The sequence below is a fragment of the Chelonia mydas genome, chromosome 5 (genome assembly GCF_015237465.2).
Source record: "Chelonia mydas isolate rCheMyd1 chromosome 5, rCheMyd1.pri.v2, whole genome shotgun sequence".
NCBI classification, from domain to species: domain Eukaryota; kingdom Metazoa; phylum Chordata; order Testudines; family Cheloniidae; genus Chelonia; species Chelonia mydas.
Window position 1 is genome coordinate 117,498,588 of NC_051245.2, and position 22,041 is coordinate 117,520,628.

General features: G+C 44.9%; 1 protein-coding gene across 10 annotated transcripts in view; it reads right to left on the reverse strand.

The window, feature by feature from the left end:
* The window catches only part of PTGR1 (prostaglandin reductase 1), a 64,448-nt gene that overhangs the window by 37,392 nt on the left and 5,015 nt on the right, over positions 1-22,041 (reverse strand). For 3 of the 10 annotated variants that reach the window (XM_043547375.1, XM_043547373.1, XM_037902120.2), the window contains exons 3-4: positions 17,532-17,709; positions 2,058-2,173 (exon numbers count right to left, since the gene is read on the reverse strand). In XM_043547375.1, coding sequence (XP_043403310.1) covers positions 2,058-2,163 — 106 coding nt within the window. In that variant the 5' untranslated portion in view covers positions 2,164-2,173; positions 17,532-17,709. Of the gene's footprint in view, positions 1-2,057; positions 2,174-2,473; positions 2,604-3,161; positions 3,227-3,286; positions 3,438-14,428; positions 15,025-17,531; positions 17,710-22,041 lie in introns of those variants that run through there. The other 7 variants (XM_043547376.1, XM_037902125.2, XM_037902119.2 and 4 more) reach the window with 7 other exon arrangements.

Below are 22,041 nucleotides of genomic sequence, written 5' to 3' on the forward strand. Positions count from 1 at the left end.
ACAGCCATAGGAGACACGGCTCCCTCTCTCTGGGTTCAAAGCACTTTCTGCTATTGTAACCCCCTTAGGGTGTGTCTACACTGCAGTTAGACACCTGCAGCTGGCCAGTGCCAGCTGACTCAGGCTCCCAGGGCTTGGGCTAAATGGCTGTTTAACTGAGGTGCCAACTTATGGGATCAGGCTGAAGCCTGGGCTTTAGGACCCTGTGAGATTGGAGGTCCCAGAGCTCACCAGCCACAATCGTACAGTCCCTTAGAGCCTGAGTCAGCTGGCACAGGCCAGACGTGGGCATCTAATTACAGTGTAGACATGCCCCTAAGGTTTAGGGAGCATGGCCCGTGAGGCAGAGGAAGCACTGGCTGTTCCAGGGAAGGGCTGGAAAGAGGGAGCACGGCAGGGCTGCGAGTGTCTCTGTAGCTCCAGCTCTCCTGAGAGGAGCAAACCAGAGCTGGACCCAGTATCACTGCCGCCCAGAGCTGTATGGGGCTGTGAGTACTGGGGCTTGTGACCTTGCCTTGGGAATAAGGAGAGAGGCTGTCGCTAGCTACGTGGGGAGGTTGTCGCTCTGGATGGGTTTGCAGAGAACCGCAGAAGAGGGCACCAGAGGGGTTTGTTGGGGAAAGTTTACTGGTGCTGAAGATGACCAGGAGCACCCAAGATTCACTGCCAGACTGGAACTCTGCCCAGGACTCCTGAACTCTTGGTCTAGATGCATTGGTCAGTGTCTGTCCCTGCATACTGGGGTACCATTGAGCCCGTAGGTCCATGTGTTGCAGTAAAACTCTGTTTTACTGCTCCCCCTATCTTCTCCCCCGGTTGTTTTTCTCCATTCATCCCCCTGAAAACAAATATTTCCCTTTCCTAAATTGCGTGCTATGCAGGGGAGAAGGGTGCACTTTTTTCTCCCTCCTCCCCCTTCCTCCCCTCCACTGCAGGGGGTTTGGAGAAGGCGTGACAACTGCACACTTCTTGTTTTTTTTTTTTAAATAAAAATCCAGACACGAGTGTTCCTGAATTAGGCCTGCCTTCTGGCTGGGAGCACAAGGCAAACTTCACACTTTGCTGTGTCAATAATAAGGCTTGAAACGTCTGGCAGATCCCTACTGGCTGGAGAATTAAACCTACTAGCCAGAAAAGCGATTAAGGACAGGTTTGAAGTGAGGGCAAAAGGCACCAGTGGGGTCCAGGAGCAATGTCCTGGTAAAAGCCCAGTCCCCCAGCTACTGGTATTTCTACCACGATGCTGTCCCTGCACCCTGTTTAGGGCTTCCATCTTTCATGTCAATCTCTGGCTAGCAGGTGTTTCATACACTTGAAGTTCAAGCACCTTCTTGCTGCTGGAAGGGAAGAGTTTTCTGTATCTTTTCCCCAGTCCAGAGATTCCTGGTTAGTGTGCGGACAGGTGTCAACTACTCTACTCCTCTATTGCCTTTTTTTTTTTTTTTTTTTTTTTTGGGGGGGGGGGGCGGCAACTCCTGGTGAATAATTTGAGCTTACGCACATCTGCCACTTTCCCAAGCAGCAGCACCAGAAGGAAAATGACATGATTTTCCATAATTTCTCTGCTGCCCACAGGGTTCTGACTAGAAGCAGTGAAAGTGCCCAGTCTTGTTAATTTAATTCTCCTTCCGTATGATCAATCTCTGCCTGTCTGCAGACCGAGGAAGAGAACACGATATCGATTCACGTTCGGAAGGTTATCTTTACAACGTGATGATATGATGGCGATGGCGTAACTTAAAAAAAAAACAAAAAAAACTTTGTTCCATAGGCTTCCGTACCTTAGGCAATGCGGAGCACTTTAGAAAATCCCACCCTAAATGTCTGCTCATCCACAGGAGCACTGCTGAGCCAGGTATTCGGCACATGAAGCCCAGGGGATTCTTTGTTGAGTCACACGACTCCATATCTTTGCCAGATCCCAGCCTGCTTGTACTTTTATAAAGCTCAGTTCACAGAAATGTATTAATTATTCTAGATTTACACACTGCGCTGTGAGTAAAAAGACAACAAAATATAGTCCTAACAACATCTACATGAAGGACCATTCTCCTTACCTCCATCCTTTAGCTTTGGCAGCTCTACCTCTTTCAGCTCAAAGTCACTTGTTTTGGGGAAGCCCTCAAAATGCTTTCTCAGCGTCCAAGACTTGGCTCTCACCATCCTGTACCACCTGCATGAGAAGACAGCACAATCAAAATCAAAACCTGGAATACAAATGGCTGCATGGCCATTCTGACACACACACACACACACACCCCCACTGCAAGGTTAGATATTGTCAGGCACCCATGCCTGAGCATCTCCATCTCTGTGCTTAACAATTTCAGGCTAAGCACTGGTCCCAAAAACATGGTAAGAGTTTGTCAAGTCTTTTATACTTGCACTTACCAAGATTGTTTTGTGTTTTTGGTTTTTTTTTTTTTTTTGGGGGGGGGGGGGGGGTTGGGTTTGTTTGTTTTTTTTTTAGTACCTTTCCCTGCCTCAGTGAAGGATGCCCGACAGCTGTCTTAGTTACTCCAGGGACCTTTCTAGTCCTAGAACAGCCCAGGAACAGGAGGGCATAAAGGCGGCTTAAAGTCCTCCCAGCCCCCACTCCACTGCGCTGAGAATTCTTTGCCACAGTTCTTAAAGACACAGCACAGAATCTCATCCATATATTCTAAAAGAAATCTAAAAAGGTGGCTGCCTGATTGGTTCTAAATCCTCAAAGGATTTTTCCTTATACCAGTCAAAACTACAAATTCAGCCTGGTTAAATGGACAGTGCTGAAAACCAATTGTTACCAGTTTTAGCCAAAGTTCAAATCACAGCTGCAAAGGCAAATAAAGCCTCTGTACATTTTTAACACTGATACCGTGGCTAACCCTCCCCCACACTTCTGCCAATAGGTGGTACAAAACAGATTGATACACTTGATAAACGCAGATTTTAATAACCAAATGTTTCAGACAATGACATTAGAGTTTCTCAAGTTTTAGAAGTACAGCACATTAAACTGAGAACACCCTTAAGCAGTGTTTTTCTAAGACAATCCAAGGGAACTTTCCCAGGTAAATCTTACACGTGTTTATACACAGATGCACAGCCTCTTTTATACCCTTAAAAAATTGGATGTATCCTCCCCTCAACAGAAGAAAAGGAAAAAAGTGGATACTTAGAGTAAAGATTTGAACTCTCTTCAGCTCCTGCTGGTAAGGAACCAGGTGGTGGTCTGCTGGCTGCTTTTTGTCAACAGGCTCAGCAGATCAGAGCAAAAGCCCAGTCAGAGACTGGAATAGCTAACCTCGGGATATCGAGGTTTCTTCTCTGCAAGGTGATCAGTCTCACAGATTCTGGAACCTCAGCCTTTCCTCGGGTGGGAAGCTAACAGCAAAGATCTCTGCTTTTATCCACAATGGATATGAATTTCCCTTGCTCCACCCCTACAGTGCCTATCTTCAAACCATGAGCAAATCAGGTTCACAAGTGATTTGACTTAGTCCAATCGAGTGTCAATTAGTTCATTTGTAGAAAAAGCCCCAATTCAGCAAACATTAACTCCTAAAAGGGTCCCCCATGACTAAGCAATTCTAAATACACAAAACATTCGCAGGTCACCCTGACTGCTGATCCAGGAGTCCTCCAAAAAACACATTGCCTTTCACACAAAAGACACTGTTTTGGGGGCAGCCAGCAAGAGTGTTTGCTGGTCACAAGTCCAAAGGAGATATCATCTCACTAGCTTTAATGGAAAGGCCAATACAAAAATCCAAAAATTAAAAAAGAACTAAAACCGGTTACTCAATGCATCCAACCATTAGCAAAACAAAAATGGGTCCAAACCTATGACACACACAACTATTACCACTTTATCGTTCTTATTCTCAAAGCAGGCCTATGTTTTAATCTTGTTTTGCAGACAAAGCAATTTCAGCAACTTTTCTATTTTAGAACTCGGTTCTGTTTTCACAAATATTTTTAACCTGTATCTTTTGGTCAATTTACTTTAAAGACCATCATAAGGAGAAAAAAAAAAACCAAAACCCAACAACCCTATTTATCTTTAAACACATTTTTGTTTCCTGGGGCCCATGGGTAAAGTTTTCAAAAGCACCAAAATGATTTAGGAGCTGAAGTAAATTTCAGTGAGACTTAGGTTCTTGAGGCTTGGATCTTCAAAGGTATTTAGGGGCCTAACTCCCATTGATTTCATGGAAGTTAGGTGCCTAAATAACTGAGGATTTGGGTGTTTATTCCTTTTGAAAATGGGGCTTAAGCTTATAAAGTCATTTAGGCTCTTTGGAACTTTTGACCATATATACCTATATAGGCCTGTTAGTTCTAACAATAGTCTTTGATTATCCACCTAGTACTGCCACTCTCCTTTAGCAAAAAGAAAAGGAGTACTTGTGGCACCTTAGAGACTAACCAATTTATTTGAGCATAAGCTTTCGTGAGCTACAGCTCACTTCATCGGCTGCATACTGTGGAAAGTACAGAAGATCTTTTTGTACTCCTTTAGCAGTCAACAAGTTGTTAAATATTAATAAGCTTTGGCACTTCACCACATTGTAATGAATTGCGTGGTGTGAGAGGGACTCTGAATAGACTTCGCTATCTTGGGCTTTACTGAGGGGCCCAATCACTCTTTCCTGTTACAATAACCACACCCACCAAATTCAAAGTCTATGCAGGATTTAACAAGGTGAGTGAATCAGCACAAAGCACCAGGCCTAACTACAAACAAGCCAAGACAGCAGTATTAGGGAGTGGTGATTTTGCAGTTAAATGCTTTGCAATGATTTCAGATACTAAAAGACACGTGTGGGGTTTGTGGTAGGCCAATGGAGAACATACAAAAGGTGTACATTGTTGGATCATATTAAAGAAGTTCTGTATTAAAATCACAAATGAGTTTGATTCCCCAGAGTTTAAATTCCAGGGTATTACTAATTAAGAGGTCTCTTGGTTTTTGGTACTGTTTCTCTCCCTCTATGTGTGAAACTTGCAAGCTGCTAATTGCGTTAGTACATTCTAAGACAGAGTCTGTTCTCAAAGCAATTTACACAGAGAGACTCAAAGCAATACTCTGTAACAAAAGAAACAGCACTCAGACTCCCCACCCTTTTGTTGTATTAACAATTGTGATTAAAATAGAGATAGAGGATGGATGTGGATGGATGCTTGGTGTGGATAATAACTGAATGATCAGGGAGGTGCCAGCGTCAAGTGGAAATAACCAGAGGATCCTCGGAGGGCAGACTGGAATCCACCCAACAGCCTCAAGAATGGGAGAACCAAAGAACAAGATAACATCTGGCAGCACGGAGCCGTCAGGAATGTGCCATCTGCTGATGAAGCAATTCCCATAGACTGGCATAGGAAGAAATTCCTATAAAAATGGACTCTGGAAAGTAAGAACTTTGGAGTCTGATTCTGCAAACCAACTTCCAGGAGCATCAGATGAGCATCTGACAAAGCCCTGCTCCCTCCTCATGTCCAGGCCACCTGGCCAGTGGCTTGGCATGAGCAACTCTAAGGCTGGTAACTATGATAACAACCTTGCAGAACCTGTTTGTGTTTGTGTGAGAATGAATGTGTGAATAAATATGAAATTGAATAGAATGTTATAGCTATAACTAACTGCTTACTATGATTCTTTCTTTCTGTATTCACAATAAATGTGGTATTTTGCCTTTTTCCCTTTAATAAGATCCTGCTGGTTTTTATTTTATTGGTAGAACATTACTTTGGCCCACTTAAAAAGGAACCCTGCCACAATCCCTGGCATTCAGCAATAGTACATGTTACACAAGTGCATTAACTGATTTCACAAATAACCAGCAATTCTCATCTACCCACTGTGTCAAAGGTTAGAAGCAAGCTCCTTACATGCAGTAAAGAGGATAAACCTATATGATACCACAAATTCCCATTCACTGTCTGTCTGCACCTGCTTTAGACACCTAAATCCCAGCAAGAACATTACACCTTTCGCTTCAGGTTCTGTCTTTCCCACACAGCCCCTACGCATCTAAGGTTATTAACAGAGCCATCTTAAAAACTGCTCCCCATAATCAATTATTGCATGATCAGGATTAGAGGAAAAGCCAGATGGTATTATCTGTGGCCATGGGCACTCTGACCACAAATAAAAGAGCAGGAACTGACTCGCCACTCTGGTATACATGTGATCTGCAAATACAAAGTGACAGCCCTCACAGCTGCACCAAAATGTCTTTAAGAGTTATTGTACAAGTAGAACCTAAGGAAACGAGAGTCATTTCACCCAGTGATTTTTAAAAATCCAGTCAGCATGAAAACATCATTGGCCAAACTTTGTCCTGACTTACCCCCCTGCATTTAACACAAATCATGTTTCATATAGCTCACAATCCTAGAGATCATTTGCTGTGTCAATTTATTTTAAAAACACTTCAGCTCATCTATGAGCTGATTCATTAAGAGTGTCTGTAACTCTGTGTCCAGATTATTATGTCCACTTCAGACTGGGAATGAAGCCACTCAGTCACAGATGCATTTGAAGCTCTTGGTTTTGCCTGAGGTTCACAGAATACTGAATATGACATGCTGCCTTATATTGGTTTATTGTTAAACTAAAGGAGTTCTCTTTAAACATGTAGAATAATCAGAATTCTCTACTGAATAGCTCTATAGATATTTCTGTAAGACTGCACAACAGAGATACGATTAGCAAAAGTACATTTAATGGCTATTAAGGCTGGACATACCCCATCCACCAGAAATCTTATAAGAATGGAAATCAGAAGGGGAAAGACTTGTACATTCCTTTCCACATACATGTTGCCTGCAGTGCTGTGGATAACGTATTCCAACACTCCATAAGGTTTTTGCTTCCATATCCAACAGATACCCAAAAGCAATGCGTACCCTGCTTTCCTCTAAATCACACTGTGTAAAGCCAAGTTTTAAATGATCAAGTTTGCTTTTATGTCAGTTGTATCAATAGACCAGCACATTTGACTGTCCCACATTCAGGCATTTGGGAAGTTATTCTGCCTTAACGTAGCTGAGATTTGCGGTTTCGTGGCAGAGTGCAACTTTTGTTTCATTCCTTTGTCAGTTAGTATTGTTTCTCCCTGGATTCTTTATTTACTGTAAATTTTGAGTCGGACTCTGGTTTGGTTTTGCTGCCAGTCTCAGTTCATTTGGCCGTACTGCTGTGTGTGTTAGACCAAGGTCTGTTTTCTTCATATTCTCTCTGAAAAGGCTTAGAGGCTTTCCGACATGCATGACTGAAATGAAAATGTTTATTCCTGAGCACAATATATCCACTGTGCAATAGTTCAGTGGAGGTTTTGTGTTGTGGGCAGATGCCCAGACTTAAAAAAACTAGAGAAATTATTCAGGGAAACAATATCTTACCCTGTTACCTCTCTTCCTTACCTGGTCTACGCAGTTGTTTGACACTCTAACAATAACAACAGTACTTAACATTTTTGAAGCACCTGTCAATGAAACAACCTGAAGAACTTTATAAATACTAGGCTGTACAGGTTATAGTCTGGAGGTGACATCAGGGGACTCGACAGCATCAGACTTTATGGGATCTACTCCTGGCTCCATCAATGATTCGATAAGTTATCTTGGTTATGTCACTTAAGGATTGATATTTTTGAGCAACTGCAGGTCCCATTGACGCCTATGCATTTCATATCCCTCATTGGCAATATGGGGATAATAATGCTTTCCTACCTTCATAAAGCACTTTCAGGTCCATGTGAGGAAATGTGCGTTATAAGTGCCAAGCCTGAATAATGAAATTATTTGCAGGACATGCATCATATCTGCATCATGAAATCAGAATTGCTAAACTGTCATGACAATGACACTGCATTCTCAGTTCCTTCAGCACTTATCACAAACTGATAGGATATCACAGTGCAGAAATGCCAAGTCATCATGTGTCAGTGCTGCACTACAACCGAACGTCATGATGCTGCAAGGTCAAAATTCAATACTCTCCCTGCCTTACAGCGTAGACTCACAGGATGGAGGGCAAGACCAGTGAGAACCTGAGAAAACTGAGAACCTCCCATGGATTTTGGAAAGGTGAGCAACTCTACAGTACTAAAAAGCCCATTAAAATCTATAATGTCTGGACATATACAAAACTAAATTGTAAGACCGTAGATATCTTATAGCCCAGAATATTTCAGGAGATTGGTGATTGACAGGCTGGCCAATAGTTTTCAATCTGAGGGTCGTGACCTCCAATAGGTTTCAGAGGGCTTTACCAGATCTCTTTAAATTACACTTCTAGCCTTTTTGGTCATGGAGAAAACTGCAAAACCATAAGCCAAGAGTCAACTGCTTTAGAATGGGAATGATGCCCTGGCTAAAATCCACAGCCAGCCAGAAACAATAGCTCTAAGAGGTATGAACTGCTCCATAAGTCACAGTCAAGGCCCGGTGGACTCTAGTTCTGCAGCACGGAATGTGGCATTTTTCCAACAAGCCACAGAATTCTCCATTTTGCTGCACCCAGGAGCCTGCCACTTTGCTGCTTCTCCTTGTCCTAATGGGACCTGTATGCAGATGCCTCTTACTCTCCAGCTTTCCCCTCAAAGGGAAAGGAATTGCATTACAGTTTACATGCCCCTGCTCTGTTCCAGGCAGCAGGGCAGTTGTGACCACCCTCCCTTCAATGCCAGATGAAGATATAAGATAACTAAACTATAGCTTAGGGCAGTGCTCTTCGCTATTTTTGAAGTGGGGGCCACTTTGGCAAGAAACCCTCAATGTGAGAGCCACATCAATCCAACACAGATGGTTGACCACTCCGAGTTCTTGGTTGATATGGTAATATTACCATAATTGGTAATATTGCTTGGGGGTGCAGGAGAGGGTATGGGGGGCTGGCTCTGGGAGGGGGCTCAGGGCTAGAGCAGGGGCTTGGGGTGCAGGAAGGGGTTAGGGGTACAAGCTCTGGGAGGGAGTTTGGGTGCAGGAGGGGACTCCAGGCTGGGGGAGAGTGTTTAGATGCAGGAGGGGGAACGGGGTGCAGGAGGAGGTACTGGGGGCTGGCTCTGGGAAAGGGCTCAGGGCTGGGGCAGGGGTTTGGGGTGCAGCAGGGGTTATGGGGGACTGACCCAGGAGGCTGCAGGTTAGGTGGTGGAAGAGCTATTCAGAACCTGCCCAATGAAGGGGGTGGCACTTACTTTGGGCAGCCCTGGCCTCACGCCACTCCTGGAAGGGGCCAACGCACCCCTGCGGCCTCTGTGGGGGCACATGACTCTGCACACTGCCCCTCTCTGCAGGCATTGCCCCCGCAACTCCCATTGGCCACAGTTCCCCGTTTCCAGCCAGTGGGAGCTGCGGGGGCAATGCCTGCAGAGAGGGGCAGCGAACGGAGACCTCTGCTCCCCCACTTATCCCCCAGGGCCACGGGGGCGAGCTGGCCATTTCCGGGAGCAGCGTGGGGCCAGGGCAGGCAGGGAGGCAGGCAGGGAAGGCGCTGGAGAGCGCGATCGACAGGGAGCTGCACTTAGAGTCCATGGGAGCCGCAACTGGCTCACGGGCCTTGCAGTGAAGAACACTGGCCTCGCAATATGAGGGGCCTCTAAAGAAAAAACTGACAATTTTATCAAAATCGGTTGGTAAATAAAGGAGATCTGGGAAAAAAAGATTTTTTACTTTTACTTTACTTACGCAATTAGTTCAAAGAATTTGTCTAAAATTTGTCATGAAGTCATCGTTACAGAGAAGGGTGCTGAAAATGAGGATTATTTTTCTATTTTTAAAACTTTGCCTTTCTACATATGCAAATATAAAGCTTTCGGGTTTATATATTCAATGTCCTTTCTGTGAAAATAATAAATTGATTTTTTTTTTTTAATGGTACAGGGCCTCTTATGCTTGACATAGTTTAAGGCCTCCGAATATCATCATCCAGCCCTGCCTCCCTTTCTTACCATTTTCCCCTTCTTTATGGATCTGCCACTTGCAGACTGACTTTCCTCTCTTGGGGACCAGACCCAAGCATGCTTTGCTTCTCAGCTACTGTGATATTTCAAAGGCGTTTTCACAGCAGCCAGCAAAGGATTCTGAGGTTTGCTTATGACTATGGCTACGTTTTAGTCACGGGTATTTTCAGTAAAAGTCATGGGCAGTAAACAAAAATTGACAGCCCGTGACCTGTCCAAGACTTTTACTATACACCTGTGACTAAAACTTGGGGGGTTGGGGGATGGCCCAGGGGGTGCTGCGGGTGCTCGGGGGGACGGGTGGGGGGGCACCACGGGTGGAGGGTTGGCGGGGCTGGGGCAGGCTCCCTACCCAGCTGCTCCTGAGCTCCCCGTGCTTCCTCCACTCCACCCCAAGCCCTGGCTCTGCAGCTCCCATTGCCTGGGAACCGTGGCCAATGGGAGCTGCGGGGGCGGTGCCTGTCAGGCCGGCAGAGGCATCACGTGAAGCTAGGAGCTGAGGGAGGGGAGCCCCCCAGATAAGCACTGACCTGCACCCCAATCCCCAGCCCTGAGCCCCCACTCCACTCCCAAACTCCTGCCGCTGGGAGGCAGCGGCCCGAGGATGCCCCAGCCGGTGCACCTGGCCCAGGGGCTGCCCAAGCTGTTCAGGCGGCCCTAGGGCCAGGCACACCAGCCGCTGCAGAAGTCAAGGAGGTCACGGAATCCGTGACCTCTGTGACAAACATAGAGCCTTACCTATGACCATCAAAAGGAGGGAACACTGAGGCATGTGGAGAGGAAGCAATCAGCTTTATGTAAGCAGGGGAATAGGCCCGCTATTGTGGGGAACTTTCCTGGCTTATACACTACCCCAGTGAAATGGGCTAGAGAACGGATCTGAATCCTCACTCTCCCTTCCTTTACCCAGAGGCCTGCCTGCCCTTGAGGGCTCCCCTTCCACCCTCCTGTGTGGCAGAGTCCTGGTAACCCCAACAAGGCTGGGCCCAGGGCTCCTGGGGGGGCTCGACCCCCAACCTTGTCGCGGTCACCTAGGGCAGTGTCCCCACTCCAGGGTGCTCTCTCTGCACTGGATGCTTCCCTGACCCACTGATCATTACGTACAGTTCAAGGCAAATACAATTTATTAAACAGCAGTCAATTTTTAAAAAAACAGGAAAGGTTATAGGAAAACACATAACCACCACCAGCATCTCTGTAAGAGCAGTTCACAGTCTGTTCCTCACAAGTCCCAGGCCTCCTTCTCAGGCCCTGGCTGTGCTGCAGGGATGCTGCGGGTCGGACACTTCCTCTGGTGGTGGCCACACACCCTCGCCTCTAGGTGGCAGGATCCTTCTTCCCAGCGCCGACCCCACCCTGTCGGGATTACGATCCCCCTCCAAGTCTGGTCTGCAAGGCCTCTCGGCTGGGGGTGTCTCCCTTCGCTGGTCCCGCTGCCCAGGGTCCCCCTCGCTCTCCTTGGCTGCTCACCGCACCCGCCTCCGGACAGCTCCAGCTCCACTCTGTCTCAGCACTGCTGCTGGTCTGGCCCCACTGGCTCTGGTTGCTGCAGTTCTCCTCCCCGCACAGGTCTGCTCTCTGGGCCGCTTCTGTGGCTCTGCTCCCAGCCCTGGGCTGCTTCTCTGGCTTTTGTTGCCACAGCTCTGCTCCCAGCACGGATCTGCTCCCTGGGCTGCTTCTCTGGTTGGCACGGCTTTGCTCCCCAGCTCAGCTTGGGCCCTAGCTCTCTCCTCAGCTGGGCCCCACTCTGTCTGACCCAGGCACTTCCAGCTCACAGGGAGGATGGGACCGCCCTGGCCTCTTGACTCTGTCATTAGCCTGCCTGCCCTGTCAATCAGGCTGACCTGGAGCATTGGCCTCTCCCCGATCCTCCTAGGGACTGTCAGTCTCAGGGTCCTGATTTCCCATTGACCCTTCCCCTTTCTTTTGTTACTGGGAGCTAGCCAACCAAAACACCCCCAATGAGTTTTAGTAAGGGGCTAACAGAACCCATTAAATTCCTTGAGCAACAATGCATGGGTTGACAAAATTAGAAGCTTGTTTTATTAAATGGCAATGCTGTAATCATGAAAACCCTGCATGCATCAGACTTGGGTTTGCAGTGAATACTAAAAGCTCCCAAGTCTCATATAATTGTGGAAACAATAATTACGTTGTCTCTCTTAACTGTTAATGTAATGTTGGGATCTGCCCGTCAAGGCAAAGCAGTTCCCCTCTCCCATGATATAGTCAACTGATGAATTCACAATATGGCTTCCAGTGGTCAGTAGCACCTGTTCAGGAGAGCAACAATTTCTCAACACAAGTGGGTAAAACTAGAGATGTCTTCTGCCCAACATGTAACATGAGTTCAATATAGGTACGAAGGATGCATACATGAGGACTCCCTGTATTGCTGTCCATTCAGGGCATGCTACAGGGTGGAGGTGGGAAATCTTTGAAACTTTCCACCAATCAATTCTTGCAGCCAGGTTGGATTGGCATTGCTGTATTGCTATTTGCACTGATGGTGCCCAAGCTACCACAGAAAAAGACAGTGAACAGAATCCAGTCTATTGCACCCCAACCCATTTGGGCACATTGTTCAACTCCCTGGGAAGCTTCAGCAGCTCACAGGATTCCAGTGGAGCTGAAAAGGGGACTTGATGAGGCTGTAAAAGTTCTGAGTTTTTTAATGCATGCCTCTAGGCTATTTTTTGTGAGGAAATGAGCACTCAATACTAGCAGCTCTGAGGGTGATTGGCTTTCAAATAACAAAGATCTGAACTGGGTGTCTGAGCACAGAGAATGCATAAGGATTTTCCTGGCTGAATGCAGCTCTGCCGTTGCTAAATAGGTCACAGACCAGTGCTGGCTTGCTCAGAGTACTTCTCTCCAGGGACTGGACAGGAGATGGGTTCTCCATCTCAGGGATGCAACTACCCTACCTATATTATTAAGTGGGAGGGGGATCCCAGCTACACAGACAAAGGCCCCATATCTATTCTGGTGTGAAAAATGAGGTCCCCACTGTGGAAAAGGTTGAGAACTGTCGGACAGACTATCATGCATTCCTAGTGTTGCTACACAGTATATAAAAATTTCAGGACAAAGGTTCAGCATACATAAAATTATGAAGAAAGAATACAACATATTTCAGAACATTAACTATGATCCCAATAACTATGTCAGATTTTGCTTCCACTAAGGTCATTAGCAAAACTCCCACTGATTGACACAGAGCAGAATCCGACTTTTACATTGTTAACACAGATTATTAGGAAGCTGTGGTTCTATCTTGCCTACCATTTCTGAAGTAGTTTTATACAAATACAGATTCTTAAGAGGCTGATATCAAAGCATTTTTCAAAATTTTAAAATAAATTTTACTTGCCTGTTTATCCCAGTCTGTAGGAACCTTGAAAAACTTTCCACCTGGTTTAATTACTGGCATTTCCCCACTTCCAATCCACTTAATTTAAGGCCAGGTTTTCAAGAGTCCAACTCCCATTCAGGCACCAAAATAAAAGGCCACATTTTCATAGGCAGCACCCAGTGTGCTGAGTGCTTGTGGAAAAATCTTACCTTAGGGTACGCTGAATCCCCCCTGCGCCGTGGCAGCGAATCTCAGAGCCCAGGTCAACTAATTTGGGCTCGTAGGACTTGCACTATAGAAGCTGAAAATAGCAGTGTAGACATTCCTGCTCTAGCTGGAGCCCAGGCCCAGAGACCCACCCTCCTCACCAGGTCTCAGAATCTGGGTGGGCATGTCTACACTGCTTGTTACTACAGGTCCCACTCAGGAGTTCTGGGCTGGGATAACACATGATTGATTTTTTTTTTTTTTTTTTTTCAAAAAATTTACCTGCCAGATTCAAGAAACATTCTCAAGTTAAAGCCTAATTTCAAACAAACAAACCACAATTTTCATAATCAGTGTGAGACTAATAAACTCTTACATTCATAAAACATTTTTTAAAACTTTTAAAACTGTTTTCTTTATACCAGTATAAACCCAGAGTAATTCCATAAACTTTAATATAGTGACATTAGTGAAATTAAGGTCAGAATTTGGCTTTTACAGCGTTTCTCACCACTCATGTTTCTTTCCCGCCTTAAGCTCCGGCTAGACAACGAAAATATACTGAGCTTCCCTTTTTTATAGTCAGTTTCACTCTCTGGTTCCCCTGCACTACTCTGGTGTTGCAGTGTTTGGCTTACAAACACTGCCGGGGACTATCTAAATTAAGTTTTTCACTGCAATTTATAATTTAAGGAAACATTTCTAGTACTCTTAGATTTCTGGAAAATGCTGTTTATTACAAAAACCTAAACTTTGGCCTACTCTGAGCAGCCATTTCTCTATCAGAACTAGTTTGAGATAAGACACAGAATTGGATCGACTTTCCAAATGTGTAAGAGCCTAGATAATGATGCCTTTTAATTATCATCAACTCAGTCCCAGTTACTACTGTTCATTCCTATTACCCATTACTAACCTGTGCAACAGTTAATGGATGCAGCTTCTTTGGACACTGAAGTTAGACTGCTCTGTTCTGCTTTCCCGCGCTTCTGGCTCCAGGAAGTAGGGTTCATGCCACTATACTTATCTGTACTTCCTCTGATTCCACCTGCTGTGTCTTTGTATCACTACAACTAACAGCTCTCTACCAGCGCTGCAGAAAGGCTGAGTTCCTAGACTGAATGCTTTCTTAAAGGACTTTTATATTCTCCTGACTTCTGTCTCCCTTTTAAAATGGAAAATTATTCCTGCACCTAGAACACATCTGAGATGCTATCCACTTGCTTGTACTACAGAGAAAAACCTGTTAACAACAGCACTGCTGGGTTTGGGTATTGGAGAGACTGAATGAGAGGGTGATATGGGGATGGGGAAGACAGCTAAGGAGGTGGTAAACAAGAAAATGCGGAGGGAATGAAGGAAGGGAACAGTGATTTGCACTTGGCACTCTTTGGCTCACACATATAACTTCAGGTTGCAGAAGGCAAGTAATAACAAAAAAACAGAGGTTTGTCCTCTCCCGCTATATAAAGTTATTAAACTAGTTCACTGTATTTCCTCCTACACAGAGTTTTAATTGCTGCAGTGTTCTGGATCATCACTGCAGGAGAGTGGGGTGGGGGGTGAGAAAACCTTTTGTAGTGGTAAACACCCATTTTTTCATGCTTTGTGTGTATAAAAAGATCTTCTATACTTTCCACAGTATGCATCCGATGAAGTGAGCTGTAGCTCACGAAAGCTTATGCTCAAATACATTGGTTAGTCTCTCAAGGTGCCACAAGTCCTCCTTTTCTTTTTGCGAATATTGTACTGTGACTCCCAGTGCACTCACCCCCAGAAACAAAACAAAACAGGGACATTCCTAATCTGGGAAAGACCCTGGGTCAAATTCATCTTTAGTCTAACTCCAACTAAGTCAATGGAGTTACAGCAGGGATCAGCCACCTGGATATAATAGTCTGAAAATTAGAAGTTTTGAAAGAGGTGACTTGAACAAAACCCACGCTGGACTCTGACGGTTTCTGGTGCCTGTAGTACTTCCTTAGCAGTTAATACTACAGTGTGTAGATTAACTTTATGACAAGGGACAAATGTGGTCTTGAGACCCTCTCCTTGTAAGGCTGAGGAAAAATTTGATCAATTGGAATAGTGGCTGAATACCTCAATTTTTGGGTGCCCAAACTGAGACAGCTTAAATGGACCCCTGATTTTTAGAATGGATGAACACTCACCCTCTAAAATTCAAGCCCCTTTATTATATGTCATGGTGGGCACCCAAAATTTGAGGCACTCAAAATCACTGACAATTTTTTAAAAATCTCGGTCCATACATTTTTAATTCTAATCCATCCACTTAGCTTTCTTACAATAAGGCTGCTCCAACTTTGCACTATTCAGACCTGCAGAGGCAGTTTGTCCGGTGCCTGAGGTCTGCATTTCACTATCTAAACATGCTGTGACTCAAGTAAACACACACAACCTAGATATTTCTTTGACCTTGCAGTTTCTCTGATAGATTAAAAGAAGCTGCCAGTTGGCTGAATTTCCCAACAATAAAATGAAACATTTCACAAATGTTGGCCAACCAGGTGGCTTGGGATTGTCTAGTGAGTAAAAATAAAAGGGGTGAGGAGCGGGGGAAGCACTCAAATCCTTTTTCTCAGATGTTTATGAAATTGTCTCATCATCACTCAGTCTCCAGCAGAATCCTCCAGGAGCAAGTCAGGTACTGAGTTCAGAGAACCAGCTAGGTGCTACCCGGTAATGCATACTTCCTTGACAGAGCTGGCGCTAGGCATAAACAGACTAAGCAATTGCTTAGGGCCCTGAGAAGCTCAAGGGGCACCACTATTTGCTTTTTATTATGTGTTGTGAAGGGGAGGGCAAAAATATTTCTGCTTAAGGCCCCCAATGGGCTAGCACCACCTCTGTTCCAGAGCCACTCATGTAGAGCCACTGACTCTGGCACCGACTTTAGTACTGTTGAGGCTGACTCCATTGCCGGGGCCATCTACAGAGTTGACTTTTCTCTTGCATCCTGCTATCTACCAGACGTTCTCTGTGCTGACAACACCAGAAGTGTCCACAGTGGCCAAGGACCTGCTCTGCCTTTCAGTGCCAGACTCTCCACTCCTGCCCAGATGTCCTGGCATTGTCTTCTTCAATGCAAGCGCCGGTACCCACTACATCCTCAGCACTCGCCCATTCAACACTGGCTTCTACGGAGCAGCCCTCAGAGCAGTCTTCAGAACACCTCCAAATCAGATGATCGGTACTGTCAGCAGGCAAGCCCCCAGTGCTTCACCCACACCAGGCTGCCCCCACACCTACTGCTTCTCCTCATCCATCCCACTTGCCAACTCCTTTTACACCACCTGGTACCAGAGCTCCATGGCCACTGGATTTCTCCTACTCCTCTTTGGAGTTGAAGGTAGGATCTTACATATCCAGGTCTGATTATGGCAGGGTTCAAAATTTGCTCCCACCCTCCTCATGGAGATCCAGATCTCAACACTGATGCTCTCATAGGAGCAGGTCTAGGGACAGCACGTGATGGGGTACTTATAACTGGGGCCTGATGTCTTATCAGTAGCTGTTTTGGAACCGATGGGACATGCCTCCAGCTTCACAAACTCCTCTGGTGCCTCGTGCATCTAAGTCTCCTCCAAGGCAACAAGAAATGCTCTGTGTCAACACTATACCCTCCAGCAGCATGACTGAGAGCTACTTAGGGAGTCTCTGTGCATTTGGTGGAGCCCTGACAGCTAGTACATCACCCCCAGTGAAGACAACAGTCTGATAACCTGGTCTTTGCCGGCAATCACATACACAAATCTTTGGCAAATTTGGTGGCATTCAACCTATGCACCAGTGTGGAGAATGTTCCCATGCAGTTTAGCAGCAGTGGTAACTTGCACTTCAGTTGGATCTAAGTTAGCAGCACCTAGACATGCCTCTCCAAACACATCAGTGACATACCATTTTCACCTGGCAAGTCAGGAAACTGAGTTCCACCTGTAATGTCGGAGACAGAATGAATTGAACATCCACCACCCAGCATCACAAGTGCAAATACTTGCCATTGAGTGGACCGCGTTCCTTGGAGAACAACCAGCTAGTCAAGTGGGCAGTCCCATTCTGCCCATTTGCTCTCATGCTCCAGGAGCTTATCCCATTGAGAGCCACATGGTGCACTCCAGCAGCTTGTCCCATTAAGAGTCCATAGCCTTCAGTTGGAGGAAGTTCCACACTTTCACCCTGCAGAAGCAGGTCAAAATATAAAGAGCACAGACACGATCACAGTTTGGGCAGCATCCACACTTATCCTACTCAAATTTCTGACATGTGTTAGAGCCTTAAATAACAGATAATCAAACTATGCATACAAACCACTTCGCCCACTACTGAAATACGACCACCTCTGGGGTAGAATGCAACAGCTGCTTAACCCCTACATAGCTATGCAAGTTGCAACTCCCATTAGGACAAGTAAAAAATTCCACCGCTCTAGGGAGCTGGAGATAGCTGAGCCCCTATCCTCAACCTCACCGCACCTACAGAATTTGGGGCAGCGTCAGGGACAGCAGCATCAGGGACAGCTGCCTTACAGCCTTATGTGACCTGACAAGTGTCAGTTTAAGGCTCCAAGTTGCTTTGTGGAGTTGGGAGACTGACTGACTGACTGCTGAGTGAGGCTACGTAGGAAAGCTAACCTAGTGGGGACCAGGTGATGGGCAGGCCTTGGGGGCACTTTCAGAGCCCAAGGTCACATACTGCTAGCATAGCGCATAAGTGTTAACCAGAGTTTTATGTGATATCTTAAGAAATGAAGATCAAAAAGAACATAGGCTCCTATGTGCAGAGAGACAGAGGCTTGGACTCCTGGATAGAAACTCCATCCAGGCTGCTTGTTTCAGACTTTGTTGAATTTGAAGGATGGTCAGTTGGCTTCTGTCAGCGCTTTAACATGGCTGTGTAGTCGCGGCTCCAGTGCTGGGGGAGAGCTCTCCCAGCGCTGTAATAAAACCACCTCCACGAGGGGAATAGGTACCAGAACTGTCTACACTGCCACTGTACAGCGCTGAAACTGCATCGCACAGGGGTGTGTTTTTTTTTTTTCACGCCTGTGATAAATGAAGGGGGGGTAACTCCCTTTTGTGGACACCCAGCCAGCCAGGAGCTATAAAATCCCTCTTAGTAGCTGTTCTCTACTTGCTGTACCTGTAAAGGGTTAAAAGTCACTGGGATGCATAGGTAAAAGGAGTAAGTGAGCATCTGGCCAAAAGAGCCAGTGGGAAGGCTAGAACTTTTTTAAATTGAAACAAGACTCCCCTTTCGTCTGTCTGTTGTTCTCCCGGAGGGAGGGGACAGGGCAGAACTATGCTGTAAGAAGCTTGGGGCCAGGTATGAAAAATTATCAGGATTGTGATAAATAAAGTTGGGGGATAGCTCCCTTTGATGGACACCCAGCCAGCCAGTTAGCTGTATGATCCTTCTTGATAGCTGTTCTTTACTTGCTTTACCTGTAAAGGGTTAAAATGTCTTCCAGGTAAAGAAAAAAAAAGTGGGCACCTGACCAAAAGAGTCAATGGGAAGGCTAAAACTTTTAAAAAGGGGAAAGAAACTTTCCCTTTGTCTGTTCTCTCTGGGCTGAGGGACAGAGCAGCAATGCTGTAAGCAGCTTAAGTCAGGCATGATCATAACTCATCAGATCATGCCTAGAACTACTTATCTGAACTCCAGATGTGTAAGTAGATCAGAATGTTTAGCTGGACGCAATCAGGTTTATTTCTTATTTTGGCTTGTGGATCTCCGCTGTGCTAACCCCAGATGCTTTTGTTTTGCTTGTAACCTTTAAACTGGAAAAGTTATTCTTGATGATTAATCCTTGTGTTTTTTCTGAAATCTAGTAATAGCCTGAGTTTCCAGATGTATTTTCTTTTTTTTGTTTTTAATAAAATTTACCTTTTTTTAAGAACAGGATTAGGTTTCTGTGTCCTAAGAGGTCTGTGCACATGTTGTTTAATTAGCTGGTGACAACAGTTGATTTCCTTTGTTTTCTTTCTCAGCTCTTTCCGGACAGGGGTGTGTAAAAGGGCTTGAGGGTACCCCACCGGAAGGAATTCCCAAGTGTGCCTTCCTGGGTTTTCAAAGAGGTTTTGCACTTGAGTGGTGGCAGCATCTACCTATCCAAGGTCAGAGAAAAGCTGTAACCTTGGAAGTTTTAATACAAGCCTGGAGTGGCAAGTATTAATTTTTAGAGTCCTTGCAGGCCCCCACCTTCTGCACTTGAAGTGCTAAAGTGGAGAATTAGCCTTGACAACACCCCTGAGCGAAGAAAGTTTCAGCGCTGTAAGTGGCAATGTAGACAAAGCCTGAGGAGACAGGGAATGGGATCACAGAGGAGGCCAGAGAGCTAGACTGCGGTCAGGAACACCAGCACGACAGAGCTCTTATAAGATTAGGCTTTCCCTCTTGGAAGAAGAAATAGAAGGGTTACTGAATCCTATTTGCTATGTTTAATCAGGTTAAATAAAAGCTTAGAATCAATTGGTCTGACACGTTACAGTGGATGGTGCGACAGGGAGCCACAAAGTCTCCATGAGTTGAGATGACCAGGAAGTATGTGACTAGGGAGGTGATTAAATTCATACATAATTAAGGGGAGGGCTGGAGATTTCTCAGTTCGACATATCTTATTGGCACCCAAGTTATTCAGGGAGGATGGGGTACATGTATCCCACAGGGGAGCAGATATATTTTGTCCTTAATATATTATATTAAGGAAGGAATCGGTAAATATCTGGGAACCTGGCAGAGGATTGGGGGGAAGCCAAGTTATGTTGCTGGCATCTCCTTGTGGCAGATGTCCAGTGCAGGTACTTATTAAGGAGCCATCTTACTCCCTGCAGAGTCTGCAAACATCTACCCTACAAGCTGCTATGAGGGAGGAGGCAGTATTTATGGTGGTTCCTTTTCCCAGCTCATTCCTAATTGGTTATGGGGAGATAGGAACCTTGCCTCATCCTCTCTACAAGGCTCCTGGCCCAGGTCCTTGAAGATACAGTGAAAGGATTTCCTCCCAAGCATCATTCATTCCCAAGTCCGCTTCTTCTCTTGCCACATCACCCATAGGTTCTTATATTGGACCTTTCAAACCCTTCCAGGGTCATGCCATGAGGCAAGATGGGCTGTCCACCAGGTTCTACTGCCTTTAAGGGGCAAACAACCGTATCACAATGATCTTATGCTTTTGCACTCCATGTAGGCCTACTTACTTAACCCATTTCAACTTGAAAATATACTCCCCACCCCCGCATGCAACCCAATATCCCCCACTGACAGTCAGTGACATCAGTCACCTGAGAAAAAATGACCTTGGCGGTATGCATGGGGTTCTTTATGAAATCGTCACGATTTCAATAACTCTATGGCTGTTCAAAGTTTCAACTGGTTCATTGCTAGTTCTGTACAGAAGTATTTTGGATTGCAAGAAAAAAAATATTTTATTAAACAAACCAGCCTGTAAATCTGTGCCAATATAAATGTGAAATTTTTGTAGCTCTATAATTATGTTAATGATAGATTGTTTAAAATTAGATCAAACAGTTGCAGTTAATAAGCAACCAACAATTCCAGACCTGTGCAATATAGACCTACTTGTGAAATAAATCTACTTTATCACTTCCTTTCATACAAAGTACAAATAGGGCCTCACTATGTTCCATTGTAGGGAAACGGGAAAGTTAAACAATCCATTTTGATTAAAAAAGCCAATTTAGATTGTAGCATAGAACCCATGAAATAGGGTTCTCTACAAAACCACAACAACAAAAACTATTTGAAATGGTTCCAGTAGTAAAATATTTCACATCTGTATCAAGACCTAAACAGAGCCTTTTTAGCCCCATTTCTTCTTAGACTGTATGGAAATACTATATAAAGAGGCTTCAACTACTTCTATTACTACCAACAACAACAATAGTAATTATACAAAACGTTTTATTATACAGATCTTACAATATAAAAAGTTGGTTTCAACTGGGTTTTGAAAGTTGTTTTTTTTTTTCTGTCATGGCTCTGGGTTATATAGGCCTAAGAATTATTTTTACTCTCCCTTCACTTTGGGTGGTTCTGGATATTTCTAACCCATAATACACTGATTTATTGACTAAAATGGGTAATTAAAGTTTTAGTGGTAATTTTTTTTTAATTTTTTTTTTTTGGCAGTATTCTGTTATTCTCACTTAGTTGTATTATGTGCAATAATTTTGTTCTCTGTGCAGCATCGGAATTGAGTGTTCCAGGTGGTTTTATTAATAGTTGATCCCTTTATTGCCTGGAACAGGCAGTTAAAGTTCGTTTTGGCTCATTTTTCCATAAGTAGAACGTTGCTCACACTTAGCTTTATTACCAAAACAGCCTGTAAAACTCAGTTCCAAAGTGGCAAACAGGATGAAACTGATACATCTAATACAACTATTTATTGCTTTGTCAGGTTAAAGGTCAGTTTAGACATTTTTCTGTAGTATTGCCTCATTCTGGTGGTTTTATTATATCTCATTTTTGTCCTCCATGCCACTTCAGAAC